Below are 25,723 nucleotides of genomic sequence, written 5' to 3'. Positions count from 1 at the left end.
TAGGGGCAAAGGTGGTTTAAAATGTGGGCTGAACAGCGATGGGATGGGACAGGAGGGGAGAGGCACACTGGGACGCTGGGATTCAGTAAGGGCGGAATTTCCTCTGCGCTCGAAGAACTGCAATCCTCTGCTTATCCTCCTCAAACTTCCTCCTCAGCTCCGCAATGTCTGCAAAAACAGAGAAAAGGTCAACACCATCTCCGCTCCGGCTGGCTACAAAGGAAAACAGTACACCGCCAAATGTAGGAGATAAACAGTGTTTTGTCAACGCTAGAACACAAAAATGTTACAGATAAAACCTTTTTCTATATAGTTTCACTACTTTTTCATAAACCCTTTCCTGTGTATTTCTAGTGCAACACGACATTGCACTCAACGTTACTTGAATCTGTCATTTGCGCATCAAACCAGATCACGACAACATTTCAGTTTAAACTGATGGACCAATGATGCTCAACAGTTATACACTTTTTACAAGATGCTACAGAACTTCAGAAACTTTTTTTTGTTTCTTCCACGTGAAAGTTGTGAACACTAAAATCATGTAACAGATGTCTGTGAAGCCCTAGATTCTGTACTTATGATCACTATAGAAAGAGACAGTGCCAACTCACGCTCTCTCTGCGTGTGTCTGTGCTGCCAGGTATAGAAGTTCAGCAGCTCCTTCCTCTTCTTCTTCCTGTCCTCCTTCTGCAGAGCTTTCTGGTTGGCCACCTCACTGTGGGGACGGGCCTTGGTCCCGCGCTTTGCCCGCGTAACCGTCACCCACCCCTCCCCATCCTCCTCCTGCTGCTCCGCTTCCTTCTTCAGTCTTTCTGACTCCTGTTCCGAAACAGACAGGCCAATAAACCACATAGAAAAGCAGAATGATCAGTACAACCTTCATCTTCATAAAGAGATTAATATGTATACTTTTTTATCTGCCTAGCAGATAACAAAATATAGTTACACTTACATACTGTGAAGGTCATTTGAACAGGTGGACACACATACACATAGGCACAAAACAAGCCAATGGAAATAAATATGCAGAGGAAAATGAATGGCAGTGAAAACAGCCATTTACAGACCTCTTCTTTCTTTTTGTCGTACTCTTGCATAAAGCTGTCAACCACTTCTTGAAGCTTGTCTGGTTGAACTAATGACTGACTGTACTGATGTACCCATTCTAGGAAAGAGAGGAAGAGTACAATATTATCACAAAAATGGTCTGTGTATTCACAAGATGTGTAAAAGAGATTCTTTTACTAAACTGAAAGGCCATTCACATATTAGCATTTGGCACTCACTTTGTAGGCCCGTCCTGACTGGCCGCTCATCTGTGGAGACAACTAACGGCGTGTCAGTTGGGTGGGACTTTGCAGCTGCCACGCTGGAACTATTTTTGAAGACAATATAGCCCACTCTAAACCCCTGAGAGACACAAGGACAGCAAGGGTTCATCTGGCAGTCAAACACTGGCTGGCTGAAGCTGTCACTGCTGCACATGAACACACAAACACCTGTTTTTTTTTTTTTTTTTTTAAACACATGAATATGTATTGAGCCACCCTGCTAAAGGCCAACCTGTATTTGATTTAAAGTCACACAAGTCAAATCAGCATTAGCAAAAAAAAAATATAAAAGCCAAAAGGAGGAGAGCCAGGTACACAACATGCAGTTCAGAGGAAGCTCATTTGCTGGTCTCATGTCTTCTGGATGCACTGTTGTTCACTGTATTATATGCATTATGTGCCTTTGCTTTGTAAGTTACTCTGGAGCGGGCTGCCAAAATGCTAAACGCAAACAGGAAGGCGCTGTACCTCCTTCTGTGCTGGTGTGAAGTACTTGGAAAGTTTTGACTCCTTGGGGTCAGTCGTGCCAGGCTTCTCCCTCAGTTCCACAGACTGGATGGGCCCAAACTGAGAGAACAGCTCCCTCACAACATCCTGAAAAACACAGAGACCAGTTTTTTAAAATACATCATACTAGCAAAGACATACATAGCAGTATAATAAGGAAATAATCACTAGTACTTCGTCCAAGAAACAAGGCAAGCACATTAAAGGCAGCAACCCCGTGACAGTGCTTTGAGGACAAGTCCTGATAGAAATAATAACTGATATAAATCACTGCACTGTTTTATCTATTGCTCCCATTAAATGAGTGACTGAGGAGACTCTGGTACCTCCGAGCAGTATGGGGGGATGTTGAGGGCGAACAGCGTCCTGTCGAGGGGTCTCCTGGAGTTTTTCTCAGCCCGGACTCTGTGTTCCTTCACGCACACAGTGTGGCAGGTGGTGCTGTCTGCCTTGAACTTCAGTGACAGCGCTGAGGCAGAAATTTAACACAGAGTGAGCACACACACAAATGCCCAACTCACCTGACTCGCCCGGGTAACTGCACTAACAGTATGTGTTTGTCACATACCTAAACACATCGAATAAGTTTAGATATTTCTTTGTATCACATTGTACTGTTTTAGCATTATCATTGTCATCACCACCATTATAACTCAACCCCAGTATAACTCATTGTACTTTGCTGTACAATAGAGACGTTACATCGAAGTCTGAATCATATTTCACCCTCAAAAAATACAACATTAAGTACATCTTAAATTATTGAATTAAGTATAGATTAAATTATCCACAAAGTTATTCTACGTAGCTAGCAATAGTTGTGAGATCAAACGGATACTAACTATCAGTGAACATATTACTGCTCAGTTAGGTTCCTCAACGCAGTGTCCACCAGTGATACAACAGACAACCAGACGGGCAGCTCTCTCGCTATTACCATGACCACCTCGTACATCTAAGCGGCACTGACGACTATCGCTAACGCATCCCACCACCACAGACCACAACTGGAGAACACAAATAAATTGTGCCAGTGAAGCGAAACGTGGCAAAGCTAACCTAGCTAGCAAGCCGGCTGTATGTCTGTTGACAGCATTCATTTACCGGGTTCAGAGGGCACAAGATGCAGTTTGGTAGGGACATGACATTTGTAACGTTTCAAGTCTAGCATGTCTGGTTCACAGAAAAATCGTGAACTAGCCTGCGAGTTTAAAACCAAATCCTTGTATGGAGTGAGAAGTTGAGCTGGGTTTGCACATGCAATTACAAGACATGACTTACTGCCTGCTGCATTTCTGTCAAAACTGCCATCTGGCTACCACATTTCTGCTCTATATCAACCACATATTTCCCAAATCCCCCCCGTTGTCTTACCTGTAAATCCCCCTGGAATGACACAGGGCTCGCTGGACTGTTTTCTCTGGGAGGGAGCCATCTTCACTATACCCTCGTGTAAGGCAAACAGGAAATCCCTCTTCTTCGGTTGATTACGTCAGACTTAGTCGATCTGCCTCTGTTGAACACGGCATACCGCCACCTGCCGTATTGGGGTGTGAAGTTGGATCAACGGATTGGTGTCATTGTTCCCTCTTTTTGAGGACATGGAAAGGGGGGGAAAAAGGACAACTGCACGTTATGGAGGAATTTTGTGAATTCAATTTGGCTTTAGAATAATATTTTTTTAAATATATTTTATATTTATAGTAAATGCATTAACTATTGGCTCTGACATTTTCTTTTTTGCTCGTCCTTATTGGTCCTGACCGGAGAATTGTTATGGCAGATAATAAAAAGCTTTCTTGGAAAAAAAAGGGAAAATGAGCATTACCTTCACCACATGCCAAAGATAAAAACATTAAAGCCAGAATTTCTCTATAAAGTAAAATATTTATTACAGAATTCAATGACACAGAGACTTGGCTCCTCTACACATTCATGACTGACAAATGAGTTACAATAATTTAGGTGCCCAATCAATTTACCACAATATGTTTGACTATAACCATACCTACAGAGAATACTCAGCCCTGTGCTTTGCTGTACAGCTCAGGATAAATGGGTAATGATGTGGTAAAAACATGGTAATATTACAATGTCAAGTTCCAATTCCCTGACAGAACATGTGGCTCATTACAAAAGAAACACAGAACAAAGTAACAACTCCATATAAAAAGGCACCAAAGCTGTAAAAGAAAATGAATAAAACATTTACTGCCATATTACTGTTTGTTAAAAACCATGTTATTTTATCTAAATTTTAAAAGAATGTAAAAAAAAGGATAACTTTGCATAGTCACTCATTTTTAGGTACCACTATCTAAATTCTTTGTGGTACATTCATCGGACCTTTATATTGTTTGCAGTGTCTGATGAGGGTCTGCAACAAGCCATGTCACAAAGAGTGAACCAGTTAAAAATGTAAACCAAGATAAACATAAAGAAGCCCAGAGATGGAATTTTATTCTCAATGTCATTCCATTAATGTACTCTGTACTGTTGAGCTCAATGTTACTTGTCTTCCAGTGTATAATACATTCATTCATCGGTGTCTGTCATCCTGAAGCCCTTAGGATCCCGGTTCTCTCAGGATCATAATTCACAGAAAGACGGCCTTCAATGTGAACACTCTGAAGAAACATAACCATAAACTTAAAAAATCCCTTTGTATAAAATGAAAAAAAAAAAAAGTTTTGCGTTCATTTACTTTCAATTTTTAAACACTAGTTTTTGAGGTGGTTTTTGAGTTACTCTCTGCAGAACCTTACTTATTGAATTCCATGCCACCTCTGCCCTCACCCAGGTTGGTTTAGGTTACAGCTTATAAAACTGAAAGAAAACCATACCAGACCCTACTCCACAGCCACTCCTTTACGGACACTGTGCGTGGACAATACACTGTCTGTACATTCATGTGTCTGTACTGGAATTGAGACAGTTGTATGGTTGGGTGGCCTATGCCACACCTTACTGAGCACTAATGTGCAGGCACCCACTCTCTGTGTATCGTGATTAAAATGTGGTCATTGTGCAAGTGTGTTGATTGGATGATACGCAGTTCCCAACGTATGCATGCCGTCTAACATGGAACGAATCCTCGTTTGTTGTGTAGCACGTACACATAAGTGTATGTGTTGTACTGTAGCTGTATGTGAGCCACAGGCCCCTGCACTGTCAACAATGTGGGTGTGTTTGCATGTACACATAATGGTAGCTGTATTGTGTGCTATCTCATAATACACAAGGTGGAGGCCTGTGCATTAAGAGGATTCAGTGGTAGAGAGGCTCTGAGGGGAGGACTTGAAAAGGGCCTTTAAGATGGTGGCTGGGTCAACCTCTGGCGTGGGCTGAGAAGAGCTGGAGCGACCACGAGGGCGAGAGAGAGAGGGCGGGAGTCCCTCTTTTTTGCTGTCGCCTCCTGCCCCTCCCGGACTGTCACTCAGCCTCCTGCGAATGAGGAAAAGGTTAATTCATCAAACGGGTTAATTCAGCAAAAACATTCTAAGAAGCATTACATAACATTCAATTACATTCACTTAGCAGACGCTCTTATCCAGAGCAACTTGCAGCACAAATGAACATAAGTGTATCCATTCAAGGTGAATGAGCAACACCAGGCTAACAACACTCCTAGACCAGTGAGTGTGAGCATAAGTGTCAGTACTCCGGCCCCCTAGCTGTTGTGTTTATGTTCTCCTCATCTGTCATTTTGGTCCATGTGCTTTTGTTTGTTGTTTTTCCTTGTGTTTCAGCCCTGCCCCGCTCTCCGCCCTGTCTCTGCCCACCTGATCGCCGAGATCATGTTCACCTGCCTGCCTGCACACCTGCTTCCCATCTCCTCGTCAGCCCAGCCCTATATCTACCCTGCTTGTCTCTGTCTTGTTTGCCAGTTCATTGAAGTGTCTTGTGCCTGTTTCGTTCCCGCCGACTTTTCTGCCTGTGAGTACTACCGGTTACGATCCTGCCTGTACCTTGACCAGGTTCCTGCTTGCTGCCCTGCCCTGATTGCCTGACTGCCTGGTTCCTGACCCTGCCTGTTCCCGTTTTCAACCCTGGCTTTGCCCTTGGACTGCCTGTCTGTTCTGGTTTTGCCATTTCACCTGACGCTATCAATAAAGCCCCTCGGAACCTGAAGCTCTCGTGTCCACGTCTGAGTCCTTGCCTGAGCCCTGACAATAACACTATTCAAGCTCTACCACAAGTTAACTTGCGCAACATGACTAGACAAGCGAAGCCAAGTATACTACTATGCATCAGTCAGTGGATCACAGAATCCAAAACATCACAACACTGTACGTAGAAGTAGGGTAAAACAATGAACAGGAGAGGTGCATAAAAAAATCAGACTGACATAGAAGAATAAAAAAGCAGGACCAGAAGGACAGAAGGCAGCAAAAGAAACAGCCACTTGGACAGAGAGACCGAAGAGGGACAGACTTACTGACCAAACATGTAAACACATGACACAAGAACATGAACAGAGACTCACAGCAAGATTTGCTGATCTGAACTGATCACATTTCCCTGTATGTGAAGACTGCACTTCATGGGCTGACCTGGTGGGGGGGAGACACACTACATATTAGAATTAATACAGAATTAATTTATGTGTTTCAAAGGTGAATTCCAAAAGTCAAAAAACAAGACTATGACATGTTTGATGATATCATATGGTATGCATGAGGTCATAACCTGTGTAACCGCAAAACTCTGGTGCTTAATACAGCGCACAATGCATTACTGTGCATAGGTGCTCAGAAACAACAACATTCTAGTGTTGTGACCAGTGCAACATTTAGCCTTGAGAACCACATCTTATAGACAGCCTGACCACGCTGTGTGCAATTTTAAAAATAAGTTTTGCGGTTTTTTTTTTAATCTATAAAAACAGACACACAGATCAAACCCAGTCATTGTCAGTGTCCTGTCCTTGGCAGCCGTTTCTTACCGTCCAGGCAGCGGTTGTTGTATTTCCTGTACGCTGTGACAGCGTCCTCCTTCCTGACGAACACCACCTCCGCCACCCCCTCTCTGAGGAGCCGCACTCGTTTCAGGGCACCGCACACACAGAACAGCTCCTGTACGGGCACACACAGAAACACACTGGCGTTAGTGCAACTAGAGCTTCCCTGTAGAAACGGACAGTCACTTTCAAAACCATCCACCTGTGGAAACAGCAGACAGCAAAAGGCTGAATTTGGAACGATTTCCTTTTCTTAAATAAAGCCAAATAAACAAATGAATAAAGGCAAATAATTAAAGTCAGCCAAATGCTGAGAGAAAACCAAGACAAATAAATTAGATCATACAGGGAAAAGGTGGCAATACAATGACCATCACCCAAGACATGTGTAAAACAACAGGTTCGTTCAAGTATCCACAGCTTACAAGAAAACAGCTCAATTGTAAGATGCTGGAATGTAGAATAAAATGATAGACGCTAAAAATGTAAGTGAAAGTCATTGAGGTCGTTAGCCTAAGCGTTCAACTCTTCCCTTGTTTTGTTGTCATTATTTTGTCTTCAGGGGTTCGTTTCTGCTGTGGTATCATTAGGATTCAGACACTAAACTGATACTGTGCTGTGCTGTGGTGCGCGACTCATGTACTCATGATAAGCCTCAGAATAAGAACTACAAAGGGACTGAGAGGAAGGTCCTTACCATAATGTCCTCCTCAGTGACACGGGGATGAAGGTTGTTCACTGTCATTTTGGTTCCTTCCAGGGGACTGCAGACTGGCTGCAAAAGGATGAAAAGGGAGCTCTTAATACATTCACCGATGTCATACAAGACAAACAGGGACCTACTGAACCTGAGCACATCCCTCAAAATGGTCAATGTAAAATTTCCTTTAGTCTCAAGAGTCTTCACAGCAGTTATCAGCAGGAATTTTCACTGTTGGAGAAGATGCAAGGATTCATACCAGATTCAGGACTTCATACTTCATACTTGCCCAAGGATTGCCACATAATACTATAGCCAATCATCTAATAAATGCTTGACATCCTTATTCTTCATCTTTTATTTAGTACAAGACCACTGGCACTGTTCAAGGGATACAACCCTGTATTTTGCCATGTAGTGGTAAAAGTGGTAAGATGTTGTTACTTTAGGGCTACACTCATTCAGTGAGGGGTGGGTGAGTGGGTGAGTGAGTGAGTGAGTGAGTGAGTGAGTGAGAAAGTGAGAAAGTGACTGAGTGATTGTGGGAGTCTACCGTTTCTAGTGCAGGTTAACTGGAGCCAAAATCCTGTATCAACTGCCACTGTGACAAATACAATTTGCTGAATGAAGAAAGCAGTTTGATTAAAGGAATGTTTGTATTTAAATCTGAAAGAGAAGCAAGCAAACATATGATGAAGGATTTCAGAGACAATGCACTCACCTGTGCTGCAGCCGGACACGCAGTGGCACCTCCTCCCTGCTGCGCCTGGCCGGTGGCCAAGGTGTGAGATATTGCCTTTATAGTGGGGGGTGCGTGGCCGGATGCTGGTACGGCGGGTGTGGACCTGGAGAGCGCCTCGGGTGCAGCAGGAACGGGTGCCTTATAGGTGTCGTTTTGGACAACTTTGGTGATTGGGCCGGAAAACGGAGACGCAATGACACCAGGCTGCAGGAAACAGCAAAAAAAAAAAAAAGACAAATACACTTTAGACACTGCAGCAGACACCCATGTAAGTGTGTCAAGATGGTGTGTTTATGGCAGATTGTGCTATGTGTCTGTGTAGTTTCCTTGCAGGTGAACAAAGCTGTTCAGTATAGTGTCGTGCTTCTGGTGGACATTTCAAATGACACAAACTTGTTAGTGTTTAGCTTGGTTTAGCTTCACTGGTTTAGTGTTATTAGTCACACGGCTGCGAAGGAAGCTGTTGACGGTACTAACCTTCTTCTGTTTACTGGGGCTGACACCATCTTCCCCTGAAAGGGACTGAGAGAACAGCAGTAGATAACACACTAGTTATACAAGAGGAGTGCTGGATACTGACTAACTGGCTAAACTTATTCAACAGTTTTAGGATGGTACTTTACAAAGTACAGGAAGGTCATACTACACTGTCTTCGTATTGACAATATTATTTGCAACATATTCTCTGCTCTTACTTCCTTACTCAAACACAAGCACATGTACACCTCCAGTCTCTCTCTCCACCTCTCTTTCTGTCTCTACTGACTCAATGTTAACCCCATCAATCCCACCTGGGTATTTCTGTTGGGAATGTTTATACGAAAGGCACTCGTCAATCCCACTGGCTGCTGCTAACAGAGAAAAAGGTAAGGGAGAGATCACATCAGACTTTGTAAGCAGGACATACCCATCAACCAGCACAATCCTGAACAAAGCTTATTTGATAAATACTGTAATGCTTGACTGAAACCACTTCAACTATTACAACAATGTAAGCTAGCAAATAATTAAGCGGTTACACCCCTGGCCTCTATGCCTGAGGGCTGTGTTTCAAATCCCAGGTGCTACACTGCTCTATTGTAGAGCCAGGTAGTCAATTTAATTTGCCACAGTGAAGCCAAGCAGTATAAATGAAATATAAAACATGCAAGATATAATATTGCTGGCATGGTAATCTGCACTGGGACACCTGCTATGTCTAACATCAATTAAAAAAATGTTTCCACTATGAGTTTAAATAATTCAAAGTGTCCATGCTGGGTGGAAAAAATGTCTGATTCCGCTATATCAGCGTTTCTCAAACCTCTCCTGGAGGACCCCTTGTCCTGCATGTTTTAGATCTCTCCCTGCTCCAACACAGCTGATTTAAATGATCAGTTTGTTATTAAGCAGCATCGGGAGTTCATAAGAAGTTGATCATTTGAATCAGCTGTGTTGGAGCAGGGAGAGAGCTAAAACATGCAGGACAAGGTGTCCTCCAGGAGAGGTTTGAGAAACGCTGCGCTATATGACCAAAAAATGTATCCAAACCACAGCCCTGTACGATCATCAATTATATCAATTACTTTTCCGTTCTTGTACTTCATCATGTATATTTTCATTACTAAGCATTGGCTGCTTTTGCAATGCATGCATTTTATAAATGAACACATATAAAAAGAAGAACCTCAGACTTGCCTGGATGGTCTTGGTGATTTTGAGGGGTGTAGGCGACGCAGGAGTGGGCAAGGCAACTACAACGCTTCTCTTCAGGCTAAGCCTATCACGTGCATCCATCATTTTCTTGGGCCCGCCCCCCTGTAAAGCCAACCCTCCCCTTGTGTTTAATTCCACATTAGAGTCCTGTGCTGTTCCGTTACCATTGTGGCTGAGCAGCTGTATCTTCGGTGTGTGTGTATGGGAGAGTCTCTGTGAGGGGTGGCGTACTTCTAGCTGTGGCATGTCCTGCGTCTGTTGCTTGCGCAAATTAATTGTTTGTCGAGCATCCTGAACACCTCCCCCCACGGCCCCTCTTTTAATTTTAAAGCGGGCGTCCTTCTGGGCAAGCTTCTCCCTGCCACCTTTCAGTGGAAACACAAAGGAGGAGAAAAAAAAACAAACAAAGAGGTTATGGTCATAAAGGTTCCATCGTACAAAGCATAGTCAACATTACAAAAGAATATGATAGCATAATACTATACAACAGCAATACTGAAAAGGTACATTCACAGCCACATTCCTGGAGAGCCACAATCCTACAAGTTGCGTTGGTTGCTTTCCTAGCCAAACATTTCAGATCTCCACAACTTGTAATGTAATTCACCCAAAACTGGTCACCTGGGCTGATCAAAGCTGAATACAGTGAGAATCAACCTTTAAAATCAACAGATTACATATCTTAAACAACAGCTGATTGATCCAAACACTTAATTTACTGCAGTTGAGTAATGAACCCCTGAAGTGCCCATCGTTATGGAAAAATAATGAAACAACTACTGTCAGAACAGGCTTCAACACACAAGCATATCAGACATACCCATCACTGAATCACTGGTGCTGGAACATTCAGCACTCAATACAGACAATGAAGGATACTAAGCAATATCTTTGAAGTCTAAAACCTCTTTATTTATTGGGCACAAACTGAAATTTCTTGAGGTCTACACATATGCTGGGTTTCAGTCTAACAATTATTCAGGAGAAAGCAGAAAACAGCAGTTCTTCTGGTAGATCTGTACTGGCAAACCAGATTAAAAAACCTGCATATTCACAGCACTGCCAATTGTCATAATGAACAGAATAATCGTTATGTGATAGTCCGATAATATCTTTGATGTATTGCTTTTCCATAAATGTATCCATACAGTATTACAGCACAAGACCAGCAATGTAGTCAAATCAATAACCCACACTGCCATCAAAACCAGCCTTTAGATTGTTTAGATAATATGTACAATAAACAAAAGAATTATTTATGTAGCTTAGTCTTTTACCTCCTCCCGTTGAAACGATACTCTGCCTGGCATCCACCACACCGATTTTCTCTCTTGCACCAACCATACTTCTCTCACCTCCAGCACCCCTTTGAAATGTGGGCCTGAGGGAAAGATTGTAAGTGAATTAATACCAGTATTACATACCAACGTACTGACTGAATGCCTAGGAAAACAACCACCTGAGCGTCACATTAAGGAATGGAATTATGGGCGGAGACCTTGTGTACATGAAGGGCGGGACTACTATTTCAATATGACTGGCTGTATGAGATGCATTTGTGAGGACGAGTTAGAACCTTGGAGATAATCAGCAAAAGGAATAATGAGCTACCTTGCTGTACTATCTTAAAACTAAAAACAACTGCAAAACAATAACACGTTAGCTAGAAAAGAACTGAGCGGTATTTAGTTGTATCTAGTAGAATCTGAGTCTACAAAATTCCTCGAAACCATGCACATTAGATACCACAGTTAAAATAGTTCCAGATCACTGTTTTGCCAGACCCCCCCCCCCCCCCCCCCCCCCCCCCAGTTTGGATTTACATGAGAAAAAAAAAGAGAAAAACTACTTACTTAGCTTGTTATGCTTCTGTGGCTTCTACATAGCCGGTATGTATGTTTTAATAATAAATGTGCCGACTTTGCTCAGCTTGGAGAAAAAAAACTTTGACAGCGATGTTCTTCTGATCTAGCTGAAACATCTACAAAACACCTCTCTCAGTTACTTAGAATATAATTCAGATGAGAGATTTAAATCGCTATCTGACTAGTGACACAAGCACACAAACGACGAATGAGAAGATATATGTAGCCATTTAGCTATGTAACTCTAGGTTTCTAGATCGTTGGGTGGGTTGCTAACTACCGACACGGGTAGCTAACAAAAGCGGTATACATCGTTGGGTACATACACATGTACATAAACCGAAAATTGTTGAATACGTGCCTAACCAATCCTAAGGTCGCTTCTACGGCGAGACCCCCTTACACCAATTGGTGACGCAGTGGAGGTGGACCACTGCAGTATGTGCGTTCCAACTAAACCTACAACTTGTTAACTTATCTTAAAATCCAAAGCATACTGATCATTACCTAAGCATCAGACAAGATCCACGTGAGTGGAATCAGGAAATTTAAGTGCCATTACCTGCTGTTAGTTCCTTTGGCGTTTAAGCCGCGTAAGCGTATCAGTTCGTCCAGGGAAAGATCCGCCATCCTGTTTCTTTTAGGTGTGTAACATTCAGTGGATAGGAGAGAATGGGTAATAGACGGTGGCTGTACCGGATCAAACTAGGGGGAAATCAATTTTGTGTGTTCGCAATATGAGCGCAACAGCTGCCTTTCGGTTTCACCCAATTTCTCGCCAAGTGTCCACGACGTCCCGTTATGGCCAAGTAAAGATAAATTCAGTTAAGTAATTAAAACAATGTTGCAAATGTACACTTCCTTCAGTAGTGACCAAGATCAAGAAATCACAAAATATATACATTAATGAACACTATGCCCGGTTAAAATTCTACACAGTGACAAGGTGTGACATCACCTTTATTAATTACGACAGCTAACAACGTCCGCGGCCAGAAGTCTCACTTCCATTGTTCCCTTGTTAATTTAAATGCTGTAAAGCAATTGGCTTTGTAAAAGCGCTTCAACATTTTGAAAGCAATATCAATCATTCAGTTCACATTACCTTGAAGGCTTACGCTGATGTGAGAGGATAAATGAGTCAGTGACGTCAGCCTCCTCGTAACGCAGAGCTATTTCTTTTTTTTTTTGTTCCTTTTCAGTGGGCACAGGGTCGCATTAGTAATAAGAAACTCCATAACATAGGACCTAATCAGAGCGGCAGTCCATAGTATTCCTATGTTTGCACAGTTAACCACACCCTTTTACTAGGGCTCAATTCAGAAAAAAAACCTGCTAAACTCGATTCTGCTCAAGTGAAATAAGGACTAGAAAACCGTTCTGCCAAACTTGAAAGGGTAGAGCTTTTTAAACAGGCCTATCGACATGTGGGAGGGATAAGTGACATTACAGTCTAAGAACTTGCCATATGTATTCTTCAAAATTTTGACTTTGGAGGACTGTAGTACAAGGTACTCCATACAACCCCCGAGATTCCATCTTTTCTGCACCAGCATGCCGTGTATCTCTCACACACACCTGTGCTGCCCTCCAATTCATTTATACACTTGCATGCCTCAACCCACACCCAACATCACAGAATAAAGGAAGGCTGAGTCTTAATATTACAATGAAACTTGAGTATTTATTCAATTGGTATAGACTGTAGCAAGGTGCAGGGCCTCAAAACTCCTTGTTTGTGTGTGAGTGTGTGTGTGTGTTTTTTCAGGGTTTTTGAATCACTCAATGTGTGTAAACTTCATATATGGCTTCTGTGTGCGATTTGGTTTAGTCAAGGTCTGTTATGTATGCTATGTGTGTTTGCATTTATGTGTATATATGCATTTCCATATGATCATTACGTGAAACGTCATCTTTCAAAGGGGTTCAGAAAAAAGACAACTGTATTGATAACAACAACAATAATGGCCATAGTAAAAAAAAAAAAAAAAAAGGAAAACACAGTAATGTAAAATAAACAGCTTGTGAGTAGAATCTCACTCTTCCTTTTTTTAACGGCAATTCTCCATGACCTCCTGCTGTTGTTCTCCAATTTACCCGTGACAAATGAACTACCAGTGATAGGATGGAATTTCCACTTTTGCCTACCAACTAATCTACATCCCTTCCTCCCAATTCCTGTCTGTCACCTGACTCCATCTTATTCTGTCCCGCCTCATCATCTTCCTCTCTCCAGATGCATCTCCTCTTGCCTAACGAATGTATGTACATACAAAATCGCCTCTCCTGACTCTTACCCACTGTTGTGTTACAGCACAGCCCCCAATCACCCCTACCCTCTGCATCTTCCAAGCTTTCAGTCTCTCTAGATTTCCCCGGATTCTCTCTCTTCGGAGCTGGAATGCCTCTCTCTTTCCAACGACAACGATCTCTCTCTTTCCCGGGCCGCGTCCCTCCCTCTCGCCATCTCCGGTGAGAAAGATCTCTCCCTGCCGATCCGCTGCTCTTCCCTCCAGATGTCTCCGCCTCCCACTCCTCTCTCATACTCCCTCTCCAGTGATGGCGACCGTTCTCTCTCCCGGTGATGTGGGGATCTGTCCCTGAAAGACCAAAGACAGAGAGAGAGAGACATTAGCACAGCAGACATACGGGAAGTGTGGACACTTAAAAAAGCGTTGGCTTGACCCTGAGCAATAGGTAAATGCTAACTTTTGTCATCCTCCTTGGCAGGGCAACTGGCGAGCTACACATTCAACAGGCAGAAAACACTTATTTGGCAATTGCGTTTTGGATGATGAACAAGCAGGGTGAGTTAAATGAGGCTCACCCATTGGCAGCTTGTTCCTTTTCACCTGATTGCATCCGGTTTTAAGAAAAAACTGACCTCTAATCATTGTTACATTCAGAATCATTTCATGCTACTATCTATTTGTAATACCTAAAAATTAATGTGACGTCCACATACTACTGTAATGTCACAACAGATAATTATATTATAATCAGCTGCTCATGGGCAACTCAGACTGGCACTGCCTTGTTCTTAATAAAAATTTAACAAAATTAAATTAAACTCCAAGGTAGGTTTTTAGAATCCCGCAGTTACTCCACATACACCAGCAGTGCTTTGTATGAAATTTGCACCAATTATATAGATAGGCTTGATATAGGCAGAAATGGAGCAGTTCAAGAAATAGAAGTATGGCTCCATAATTTAAAAAAGGTCCAAAAATAAAAAAAAATACACAGACACACACAAACCAATTGACACGGAGAGAGGATATAGTGGGACACAAAAAGCAATGACGAAACTCAAGATTACATGAATGTAAGAAACAGCACAAAGAAAAGTGGACACCATCCATCAAAACAAAAACATCCACCGAGAAAATTACTAACAGATAGAAGATAAGTGGTGTATTTTACAGCACTTTCGGAAATGTGCACAGAACATACACTGCTAAAACGAGTGTGTGTTCTGTGCAAAAACACTCGGAACTGGATGCCATATTGCCATGTCAATCCAGGTGCTAGAAACGATGCTTCAATACTGCAGACACAATGTGAAACTACATTAATTATTTAACAGGAGATGTACAGGTAAGCAGCTGCTATTCATAAAACCACTGAAAAGTAAATTCAATAAACTGTGTTGTCACCACATATGGAAGTAAACAGACAGCTGTATGACTGAGGACCAGCCTCTGACTGAGGCTGAGCACAAGTCTCAGTGAGAGGACAACAACACAAAGGTGGCACCAGCCCTTACTGATCATCTTAATTTTCTGTGCAGTGCAGTTTGTAAGTGCAGAGTGACTCACTTAATTTACGTAAGCCCTACAGCTTTGAGAATCTGCCCTACTTCACAGAAGGAGAGCTTAGAAAACCAACTCAATGCCTTGACTAATAAAGGAAGGGTTCCCGTGGCAACCTGAAAAGCTGGTTGAGTTTTTAATATCCAAAAGATTGTCAAATTAAAGAGACCTTTACTTCTGCAACCACTGGACAACAGGTACTGGGCGACAACTATGGAAAAACATGAAACAGAAAGATACTGATGACTTTACATTGTAGTTGCTTAGGAAATTGTCTTATAGAGAGTAAATTACATAGCTTACAATTTTTATGGTGCCCGTTTATTCAGCTGGATATTTGCTGAGGCAATTCAGGTTAAGTGCCTTGTCTAAGGGTACGACATCAGTGTGCCACCAGGCTATCAAACGTTTTGGGTTGCAAGCCCTGTTCCTTACCAGTACACAACTCGGCTGCCAATAACTTCTGTAGGCCTTAATTAGGGCAACCTAATAATACTGTTAAAAAATAACAGAGATGTAAAAGTTTGCCATTTCACTAAACCTCATTCTGCAGACAAGAGTATTATTAGAAACACTAATATGAGACTGCCAGAAAGTGGGAAAATAGCACACAAAGGGACACACACACACACAGGCAGTACCTCTTCTTCTTGCTCCTGTGGGAGTGGGAACGGGAACGATGCCTGTCCTTATGCCTGTGCCTCCTCTCCCTGTCCTTCTCCCCTCCCTCTTCCCGCGAGCGGGAGGAGCGGTGTCGCCGGGAGCGATGGGAGGAAGAGCTCCCACCATCCCTGTGGGAGAGAGCGGCAGACACGCCCGCATGAGCCGCACGTGCTGACAGACTGACTCAACACTGTCACACTCATAAAGACACAGTCTCCATACCTGTATCGCTCTCCACTTCTTGATCTTGTTCTGAAAAGACGTTGAGAGTATAAGTTTACACACAGCAGAAGTATCACTGAATGCACATTTGGCTCCATGCAGTCGGCATCTTTGACGAATTCAGACTATTTCTTTAAAACAAGAGTATAAAAAAGTGAATATGATGATGCATTACATAGTGCTATGCTTACGATTGCTCAGATATTGTTCAGGACAGTTTGGACTAAAGCAGTGGGCATACATTTTCCAAAAAGCACCAACTGATTGGTACTGCCATCTTATATGCCGGCAAAAAGAAAATGACATTCTTGTTGTTACTAAATGTAGCAACGTGATTCACTACAGTTCAAAAATAGATTCAATTCCTCAAAACATTTTAGTAACACACTGTCCCATTCTTCTCCTAACAATTTAACAATAGTATTTAACAGTAACAGTTTTGACACTGTGACGCAGTGTTAATCTTTCTGTGGAATGTTCTCAAACACTTCATCCAACTCACACTTAGTTTGATATTTCACTTCATTTGGTCCCAAGACCTCAATATGCGAGTAAGGTGGGGCAGCCAAGCGCATTCAAAATGCATAACAACACATTCTTCACAACAACCATCGAATGATGAACAACAGCAGCATCTATGATGAAACTGTTGCAGTTCATTAAATTACACCATATTCATAAGGCATGTATACTGCAAAGCACTAAATTACAGCGTCAACTGTAATAACTGATTCATTAAAATGGGGGAAATAAATAATAAAACAATAAAATACAGCAAATTTTTTCCATGTACAGGAAGGGATGTGTCAATCATATTTCAAACACGATAGCAAAGTTATGCTTGGTGTGTTAGCGCATGTTGCAACAGTTACAAAAGTTTATGGCTCACTAGAACATACAAAGGCACAACACAAACAGTGATCCAGTAACTCACCTCCGCCTCTCCCTTTCTCTCTCTCTTTCTCTCTCCCTCTCTCGTTCACGCTCTCGCTCTCTCTCCCTCTCTCTCTCCAGTTCCCACTCCTTCTGTCTCTCTCTCTCCTCCTCTCTGTCTCGCTCTTCCCGTCTTCTCATTCGCATTCGCTCCTGCTTCTCAGATACTGCTTTCTTTGGGAAATAAGGACAGAAAGAGAGACAGAGCACATGAAGGGAAAAAGAAACCAGTTTAAATGGGTATAATGTTACTTAGAATAAACCTTGTTCTGGGAGGACTTACAATGCATTAGGCTTTAGGCTGAACAATCACAACACAAAACAAACTCTACAAAAATATAGTTTTAAATAACTTTTCAGGAAATAATGATCCTGTTTATACTTGGTTTTAAAATGCGTCCTGGGCGATCGGATCACAAGTGGACAGCGCTAAATACAAGTGTAAATGACCACAAAGACGCATTGTGACCGATCACTCAAACCACTTGCCGAGGTGGTCTGGGACGCATTTGACCACATATCTTTTGTAGTGTAAATGCTAATGCGTCCTAATGTGCCCCCGACAAGGACGTAACAGGAAAATACGTCACCAATGCACTTCACTCTTCAGGGTCTTGTGGCTATCACAGCAATGGCGAAAACCACTGCTTTTCTAACATTCTTCCTTTTTCATCTTGTCCTGCACTCTTTTGCAAGTCACAAATGACTTTGTCCTGCCAATTTCAACAGTTGGAATAGTCCCTACATGTATATTAGTTCTTGCAACATTTTTGTTTTCGTAGCTAGCCTGTGCTAAACAAATCTGGTGCTTGTCCGGGGCCCTTCTAGGGGAAGTGACATAGGCAGTAACGAAATCTGAACATAATTGGTCAGCTGTACACCTTGGAGAAGCGTGATAGACACAGGTATAAACGGTGATGTCTCAGCTGTCCACTTGTGATCCGATCACCCAAGACGCAGTTTAAAACCAAGTGTGAACAGGGCCGATGTTTCATTTGGTAAACCCGAACTGCAATTAATGAGCAAGCAATTTGAGACAGCACAGTTTAAAAAGCTGTGGAGCTATAAACCACGGGAAAAGTCACACACACTGTTTAAGAAATACAAGGATAAAGAAAAAGCAACAAATATAATGAAAGACTACTAAAAAAAAAAAAAAAAAAAAAAAAAAAAAGGCAGGGAAATGTGTAAGTACTGCACAGAAAGGTCTTTCGTATGCGAGGAAAGCCAAGGAGAGGCTGAAGCTAGGGAAGAACAAGATCACAATATGGGAGGAGGAAGACGCCGAATAGACTGCCTATCCAGAAGAGCACTGACACAGGGGGAGAAAAGATTGTGTGTGAAGATAGACTGAACACAATAAGAGGAACTGTTAATATAATAAGAAATAATATCAAGGGCTCTAAGGGAGCCTGTGACGGGAACTGAACAGCGAGCAGCGTAACAGAGGCAGAGAATGAGGAAAGGAGTAACAGAACTGAGAAACAGACTAAGACAAGGAGCTTCCACATAACCAGCAACAAGAGCAGGCCAGAGAAGAAATGACACAAGATGATGACGGATTCTAAAGAAGCCACACACTTCTAGCACAAGGTCAAGAGCAGAGTGATAGATACTCAAGAGATGTCGGGGGGGTGGGGGGGAGTCTGCATGTGGAATCACATAATACGTTCCCAGTTTCAGACTTGCTGATGAGACTATGTTACAAGTGATTTTGCTTCATTTACTATTAAAGCTGATTAGTACAAACAGCTCCAGATTTTTTTTTTGGTTCCTTTCAGCCATTAGCATTCGCATCCATTGCCAGCATAGTCCTGAATCAGCACTCACTGGAAAAATGATCCTATTTATGAAGTCCAACAGGGCTATTATTCCCCCAAGTGGTTGCTAGATCAACCAGTGCTGCCACTGTTGAGAAAGAGGGCTCAGAAAAACAAGGAAACCTTTGATGATGCAATTTTCCCAAACGGTCCAACGTTACAGTTTCAAAGGAACTCACATTTCCAGAGAAACGTGACGGAAATTTTCACAGGTTAGAGTGGACGTTTACTCATCGTTTAAGAACACAAGACACCATAATGACGGGAACAAGCTATTCATGCCGTTTTAGCTTATCACTTGCTTGTGCCCTTTACACAGCCAGCTGGAACAGATGTTTTCAGTTGAGGGAGTTGCGACTACATTGCCAAATTGGCACTGCACACGTTAATACAATCCTGCTGGAGTAGGACAAGAAGCTCAGACTGCCTGATCCCTTGATACCAGTCCTACAAAGGTTTGGAAACGCATTTGAAAGAGAGGACAGCATTGAGCCAGCTTAGGATTATTTTTTGCATCAGTTTTACAGTGCACTTACAAAGCCAGTCAGTAAACAGCATATACAACTGTAAACAACGATCACCATCATATCTACCATATTATCCAGCCACATTCGTATACACTGAACGTCTCTGGGCAATGGTAATGAACAGTAATGTTTCACAACAAGAGTCAGATTCTCACCCTTAGCCTTTCCAGCTTCTCGCGGATCTCGATGAAGCCCAGGTGCAACTTCCCACCAAAGTGGTCAGCAAGGCGACGATCGTTGTCATGGAGACCCAGGTAGGCCGAGCAAACCTCACATACCCTGAGCTTCTGCTGCTGGAAACTGGAGGCTGGCATAGAGTTCCTGTATATATCCTACAAAAACATCATGCAGACACAATACCACATAAGTGTTACAGACTGCTCTACCGATTGCTCCATGGTACGCTTCATCACCATACGGTCAATTCACCCGAGCGCACTCTACACTGGAATTTCTGTCTCTGCCATTACTGAAGCTACAAGTGTCCTTATCTGCTGGCTCATCTCCTGCTTTCCGAGGATTTGGAGAAGATGAGGACATTCAAGTACATGTTTTTATTGGGACAGATGGAAATCTGGTGCTTCATTCAGAAAAATTAAAAGATTGAGAGAATCACGTGAAGAGGAGGCTTGGGAAACAGTAACATTTTAAACTGTTTTATTCTCTCATTCAACATTAACAGTAAGTACACGAAAAACCACAGATGTTCAGAGGCGTACTAGTGTGGAGATCCTTTCGAATCAATGGTTTAAGCAACAGTTTCTTAGAATGGTAATTATTTGGCATTTTGTCAAATTGCTAATGGGCTGCAGAGGTAGGATCTCCTTGCGAAAACATTCCATAAATTCTGCTTCCTCCCATTTCCTCCTCTTTGCTGTGATAATTTCACATTGCACACATTTCTGATTTTTGTGATAAAGGGCCTCTGACTCAAAGTCAGTGGCTGCATTTTAAAGGACCCGAGAGGCAGGTGCCCAAACAGAGAGTTGCCCAGAAACTAAAGAAGGAAACATAAAGTTGGGGCACCACACCACATACTTTTCTCAGCAGCATCAGTTATTACTATTAAGACGATCGCTCATTTCTCATTTACGCTACATTACAACATTGGCATTTCACAGACACTCTTACCCAGAGCGACTTACACAGGTTACAGTTCTTACATTATCCATTTATACAGCTGGGCATTTCCTGAGGCAACTGTGGATTAACTACCTTTCCCAAGGGTACAACAGCTCTCCCCAGCAAGGAAGTGAATGAGCAACCTTTCGGATACAAGCCCTGCTCCTTACCACTACACAGCTGTCCAGCTGCCCATTTATAATCTATTAGATGGCAACTGATCTATTTATCAATACTGCCACAGAATCACTATTGTTACATTGTTAGTCTTGGTGTAAATACAACATTGTACAGATTCTGGGATACAAGAAAGCCCACCCTATTACCTCTGCCTCTCGTTTCATGGCTCGTGTCTTCTCCACCTTCTCCAGCACCTGCTGCGCCTCTTCCACATTCCCCTCGCCTCCCAGCTGCTCCGCCCGCGCCAGCAGCTTCCCTATCTCCTCGTTCAGCTCGTGCACTCGCTCCGCCTGGAGACGGAGGAGGGCACAGGGAGAGGGGGAGAGGAAGAGGAAGAGGGGGTTAACACAGCACTCGAGCCACACTGAGAGACAGCAAGCCTATATGTGGCAGGTCAACGGCAAGTAAAGAGGACAGGTGGTGACGGACCTTGGCAGCCACCTCGGCGCTGATCTCCTCCTGTGTCTCAGCTAGACGCTTCTTGGCCAGCTCTGTCCTCCGGTCGCAGTCTGCAATGAAGGACTGCAGGTGCTCCGCAGCCTGGTGGACAGGTATGAAAATAAATTCAGCAGGTTTGTGCCACTGATATTGAGAGGGACAAGTAAAGAAGAACTGGAGAAAGTGAGGAAATATACCCATGCTACATGGAAAACACAAATAAACATACACCATTAAAGCAAGAAAGGATAAGATCAAGCATTGAAACTCACGTCAAGCTCAAAAAAATACTCCTGCTGCTTGGAGGCAATTTCGTAGTCGGCCCTGAGTGCAAGATCATGGACCTTCACACACTCCCCCAGGTCCATGCGCTGTAATATCAATACACCTGGTTACCATGTACACAACCAACGCACAACCACAATTACAGGCAGGCTAACACTCTAAAGCTCATCCATGGTCGCCTAGAGATGCGCAACCATATACTGGATCTGGCACCCATCTACCTAACTTGTCAGAAGTTTGTACTCTAAGAGATGTAAAGCAAGGACATCCCAACTTGTAAAATGGGTAAGCAGTGGCATAGTCTACTAACCGTGCCTGACAGTATGTCATGAGGACAGGAGTCCAGAAGGTGACTTTTACACACTCTCTCGTCTGTGAACTTGATCCTTTGACGCATGCTGTCCCCTGAAAGTGGAAGGCAGGTCAGCAAATGTGACGAAAGACCACATAACCATAAATATCAAATATCAATAAACATATGATATGGTAGAACACAAGACACATCACAAACACAGACACATTATGATTCACATAAACAATAATCACTAACCTTATGTTTAATGTGTTAATAACGCCAAATAATGCTACCTATAATTATGCACAATATTCAATATTTTGTAACCTTATACCTAATCTTAACAGTCTACCTAGGAGCAAGAACGAGAAAATCACCCAAATGTTTACGGTATCTAGCTACAAAGTAAAAACTGTCTTGTACAGTTGATGAAATTAGCTAACTAGCGGGCATTTCTAAATAACATTACACTACACTAACTTCATAGTAAAAAAAAAAAAAAAAGAAGAAGAAAAAAGAGGCGACAACATGCACCCCTTCCTCCAACAACCACCCAGACACAGAACAAGCCAACATGAGCATGATGAGCGCTTCTCAAAGTTACATTAGCCAATCACGCAGCTTGAAACAGCAGCGCAGCGATGTCAACTGTATCGCTAGCTACATCCAGCATTGACCGATGGCGTGTCATTAAGTAACATAGTAATAGCCGACTCTACTGAAGGCGAAACTCGAACTCAACAGAGTCTGGTGTCGCCAGCTAGCTAACAACAGCTAGCTTGCCCGCAGGTTTGTTTCAACAGCAGAAAAAACGTACCTCAAAGTAAGTATTGACGTTTAAATAACAGCACCACAGTACATGTTTTCACTAAACGTCCTCTTTGGGAACACACTGGTAAAGATAACGAACCATCCAATTAACTTTAATTTGAACTCGAGTAAACATAGTTAGCTACCTAGCAGTAACCATGCAAGTTAGCTACTTGGCGTCCACGGCATCGATGGCGTCGCGTTTTATGGTCATTCTAAGCGGCATTCTCTAAGTTCAGTATATTTTTTATTTTACTCACCATCTCTCCCGGTTCCCATTAGCTGGTCCAGCATTGCTCGCATTTGCGCTTGAGCAGACATCTTTCTTGTTTCTGCCGCTGACAGACCACGCCGGCTTCTCTATGCACACACAACACTCCCTCTCTACAGAGCAGGCCTGGCTGTGTTGCCTGTAGTAGCTTCCGAAGTTTCTTCAGAAATACTAGCCAGCAAGCTGCAACCTAGCTACCTTATTCTGAGCCACCTGTGTTGAACAGGCCTCTTTAACGCTCAAATCACCGCAATTGTCGACTCCTTTCCCCTTTTTTCAAATCGACGCCGAGTTCATAACACTGCTGGTGGTCGTGGAAAGCGGAAGGTTGAAAACCTGTGTGGCGCGGGTGCTAGCTAGCTAGCCCGCTAACTGTGTAATCGAAAGTTAGCCAGTTAGCTAATCTGACTGGGAAATCTTTATTATTAAGTAAATATTCGTTTTGTTTATGGCGGCAAAATTTCATGACCTTAAACTATTCATCATTATGCATTCTACATTATTGTTTCTACGTGTTTCGTATTTTCACTATCTTCCCCAAATTCCCCTGAATCTCGACGCTTCCTTGTCCACCAGACCGCGCTGAGATCTTTCTCTGACTGGAGAGGAAGAGCTCTTTTGCTCTTAGCGCTGGTTGGCTTGATAGACAACTACGACATCATCACGTCTCTTCGTTCATCATAGAGAGATACGGTACAGCGAGAGTGTAATATTACTCAAAACACATACCACGCCGAAAATCCATACTGTACATTCAATTCTGCAAGTATTGCCAGTTTGTGATTTAAAAAGATGAACATGTTATTGAAATCACGAATGGACGTTAATAAGGACTCAAAATCGTAGTAAGTGTATTTCACATTTGCGTAAATCAAGGGGGGAGACTCTTATCTGGTTATCTTAGTATCTTCTTAGGATGTTGCTGTCAGCATAAGATTTGAGACCGCGTTTTCTTCAGAAATCTCAAGGGAAGATCGACTGATGGCGTCATCATTACACGTAAATGTTAACTAGGTTGCCGACAAAAAATAAAGACCTCTGCGACCACGTAATCACTTCCAGCTCGGTTGTGCGTGTTTTTACACTGCAGACAACTCCCCATGTACTCAGGAGTGACCACCTAGCTCAACAGGAAATGACAACACGAGGTCACAAACTTTAATTACAATTGTACTTTATTATATATTAATGCAATGCCAGAAACTTTTTTGTCTTTAGTTGAAATACTCTGATGTAGGTAGAAGCTCACTCTTGGTAGTAAGTGTCAAAAAGACAAAAGAAATCTATTTTAGGAAAAAGAACTTTCCAGCTTACAGAGACAATTGACACTTTGTGTGCCTGAGACATCAGATTGTTATGGTCATGTTGACGTTCTATCAGTATTATGAAACTGTGTCGCCTGAACATCTGTGATATAGTGATAAAAACGATAACATTGCAGTGGTATCAAAATTTCCACTAGTGCACAGTTACCTGTTGAAAAAAATGAACTCAAGGCTACATCATCAGTAGCCTACATATTTAAAGTTTACTCTCATTGAAATGCTTATGTATTGCATCTGTTATAGTGTCACTAAATTTATGTATAGTGTAGTTCAAGATATTATAGTCCTAATTATTTACTGAAAGGTAAGCAATACCTTCAAACTGAAGTCAGCATACAGAGACATTTGACACAAACAGAAATTTACCGGTGTGTATTCTATAACGTGAGGCAACAAAAATGCACAGCGCATGTGTACATCCTGCAGGTATCCCACCCTGAGGGGTTGCTCAGATTGCCTGAACAGTTGCATGATAAAATACTAGAAGTGGTAATTCTTAGTAATATTACTGTCCTGTTTCACAGCTTTGTCTTCTAGCATTTTATTTTGTCTTTAGTATTACTTTACAAAGTAGCTTGTTTCTGTGGCTCAGTAGATGCACCCTTAAAAGGTGTAGGGTCACTCTAAATTATGTAACTGAAGGAGTGGAGTTGAGCACTCCCGATTTTTTGTATGAGTTCAGTTTTAAACAAATCATCTTATTAGGTTGTTAGGTAGCATGAAATGTATCGGCTCCCAAACACACAGGTAGACAGCTAGGACGGATGTATTTGCATTTAGAAATCTTGCTTCATAAGTCATTTAAATTCATGCTGCAGATTATAGAATTGACTGTTAATTTTGTTTTGGATCAGCAGTATTTAAATCAAAATGACATACACAAAGAACTATATATCATTCTTGTGTTGTCTTTTAACCAATCATATTCAAATGTAAATCTCTATAATATAGCATTTGATGAAAAAATATTCACTAACATAAGATTACCATTTTTATCATAATATGTTGTTTTTTCTATACAAAATGTGAGTCAGTCTAGTTCTCGGTTTCAGAGGTAAATGAAACACACTTAGAGGAAATAATTAGGTATAGTAACGAAGAAGTTAATGAATTTCTTAGCGTGTGTCAAGTAATCTGTCTGTGATAATTACAATAGCCCCAGTGTTCCCTGGAGACCCAGCCACTGAAATTACAGAGAGTCGCATGGTAATTACAGG

General features: G+C 42.2%; 3 protein-coding genes across 4 annotated transcripts; all 3 read right to left on the bottom strand.

Moving 5' to 3' along the window:
* On the bottom strand, nt 1–3,292 carry rrp7a (ribosomal RNA processing 7 homolog A). The gene is made up of 7 exons (XM_036536202.1): nt 3,216–3,292; nt 2,168–2,310; nt 1,803–1,928; nt 1,290–1,413; nt 1,071–1,168; nt 615–822; nt 1–168 (listed from the first exon to the last, which is right to left on the bottom strand). Exons 1-7 carry the CDS (start codon nt 3,274–3,276, stop codon nt 83–85), a joined length of 846 nt encoding a protein of 281 aa, XP_036392095.1. The 5' UTR covers nt 3,277–3,292; the 3' UTR covers nt 1–82.
* Nucleotides 3,293–4,630: 1,338 nt separating this feature from the next.
* Nucleotides 4,631–12,437, bottom strand: LOC118782687 (polymerase delta-interacting protein 3-like). 2 transcript variants are annotated; one of them, XM_036536155.1, is made up of 10 exons: nt 12,366–12,437; nt 11,216–11,319; nt 9,921–10,303; nt 9,035–9,091; nt 8,721–8,765; nt 8,223–8,447; nt 7,499–7,576; nt 6,787–6,916; nt 6,328–6,394; nt 4,631–5,285 (listed from the first exon to the last, which is right to left on the bottom strand). In XM_036536155.1, the coding sequence occupies exons 1-10, from the start codon at nt 12,431–12,433 to the stop codon at nt 5,099–5,101; spliced, it is 1,344 nt and encodes a 447-aa protein (XP_036392048.1). In that variant the 5' UTR covers nt 12,434–12,437; the 3' UTR covers nt 4,631–5,098. The 2 variants fall into 2 exon arrangements, with proteins under 2 accessions (XP_036392048.1, XP_036392057.1); XM_036536164.1 differs by having other exon boundaries at nt 4,631–5,282; nt 6,331–6,394.
* A 1,070-nt stretch (nt 12,438–13,507) lies between these two features.
* LOC118782698 (putative RNA-binding protein Luc7-like 2) lies at nt 13,508–23,777 on the bottom strand. Its single transcript, XM_036536177.1, has 10 exons — nt 23,171–23,777; nt 22,116–22,210; nt 21,793–21,891; nt 21,512–21,622; nt 21,229–21,372; nt 19,936–20,112; nt 17,435–17,607; nt 16,501–16,530; nt 16,257–16,406; nt 13,508–14,403 (listed from the first exon to the last, which is right to left on the bottom strand). The coding sequence occupies exons 1-10, from the start codon at nt 23,229–23,231 to the stop codon at nt 14,169–14,171; spliced, it is 1,275 nt and encodes a 424-aa protein (XP_036392070.1). The 5' UTR covers nt 23,232–23,777; the 3' UTR covers nt 13,508–14,168.
* Nucleotides 23,778–25,723: the final 1,946 nt, after the last annotated feature.

Source organism: Megalops cyprinoides, chromosome 1 (genome assembly GCF_013368585.1).
Source record: "Megalops cyprinoides isolate fMegCyp1 chromosome 1, fMegCyp1.pri, whole genome shotgun sequence".
NCBI classification, from domain to species: domain Eukaryota; kingdom Metazoa; phylum Chordata; class Actinopteri; order Elopiformes; family Megalopidae; genus Megalops; species Megalops cyprinoides.
This window is presented reverse-complemented; position numbering and strand designations above follow the sequence as displayed.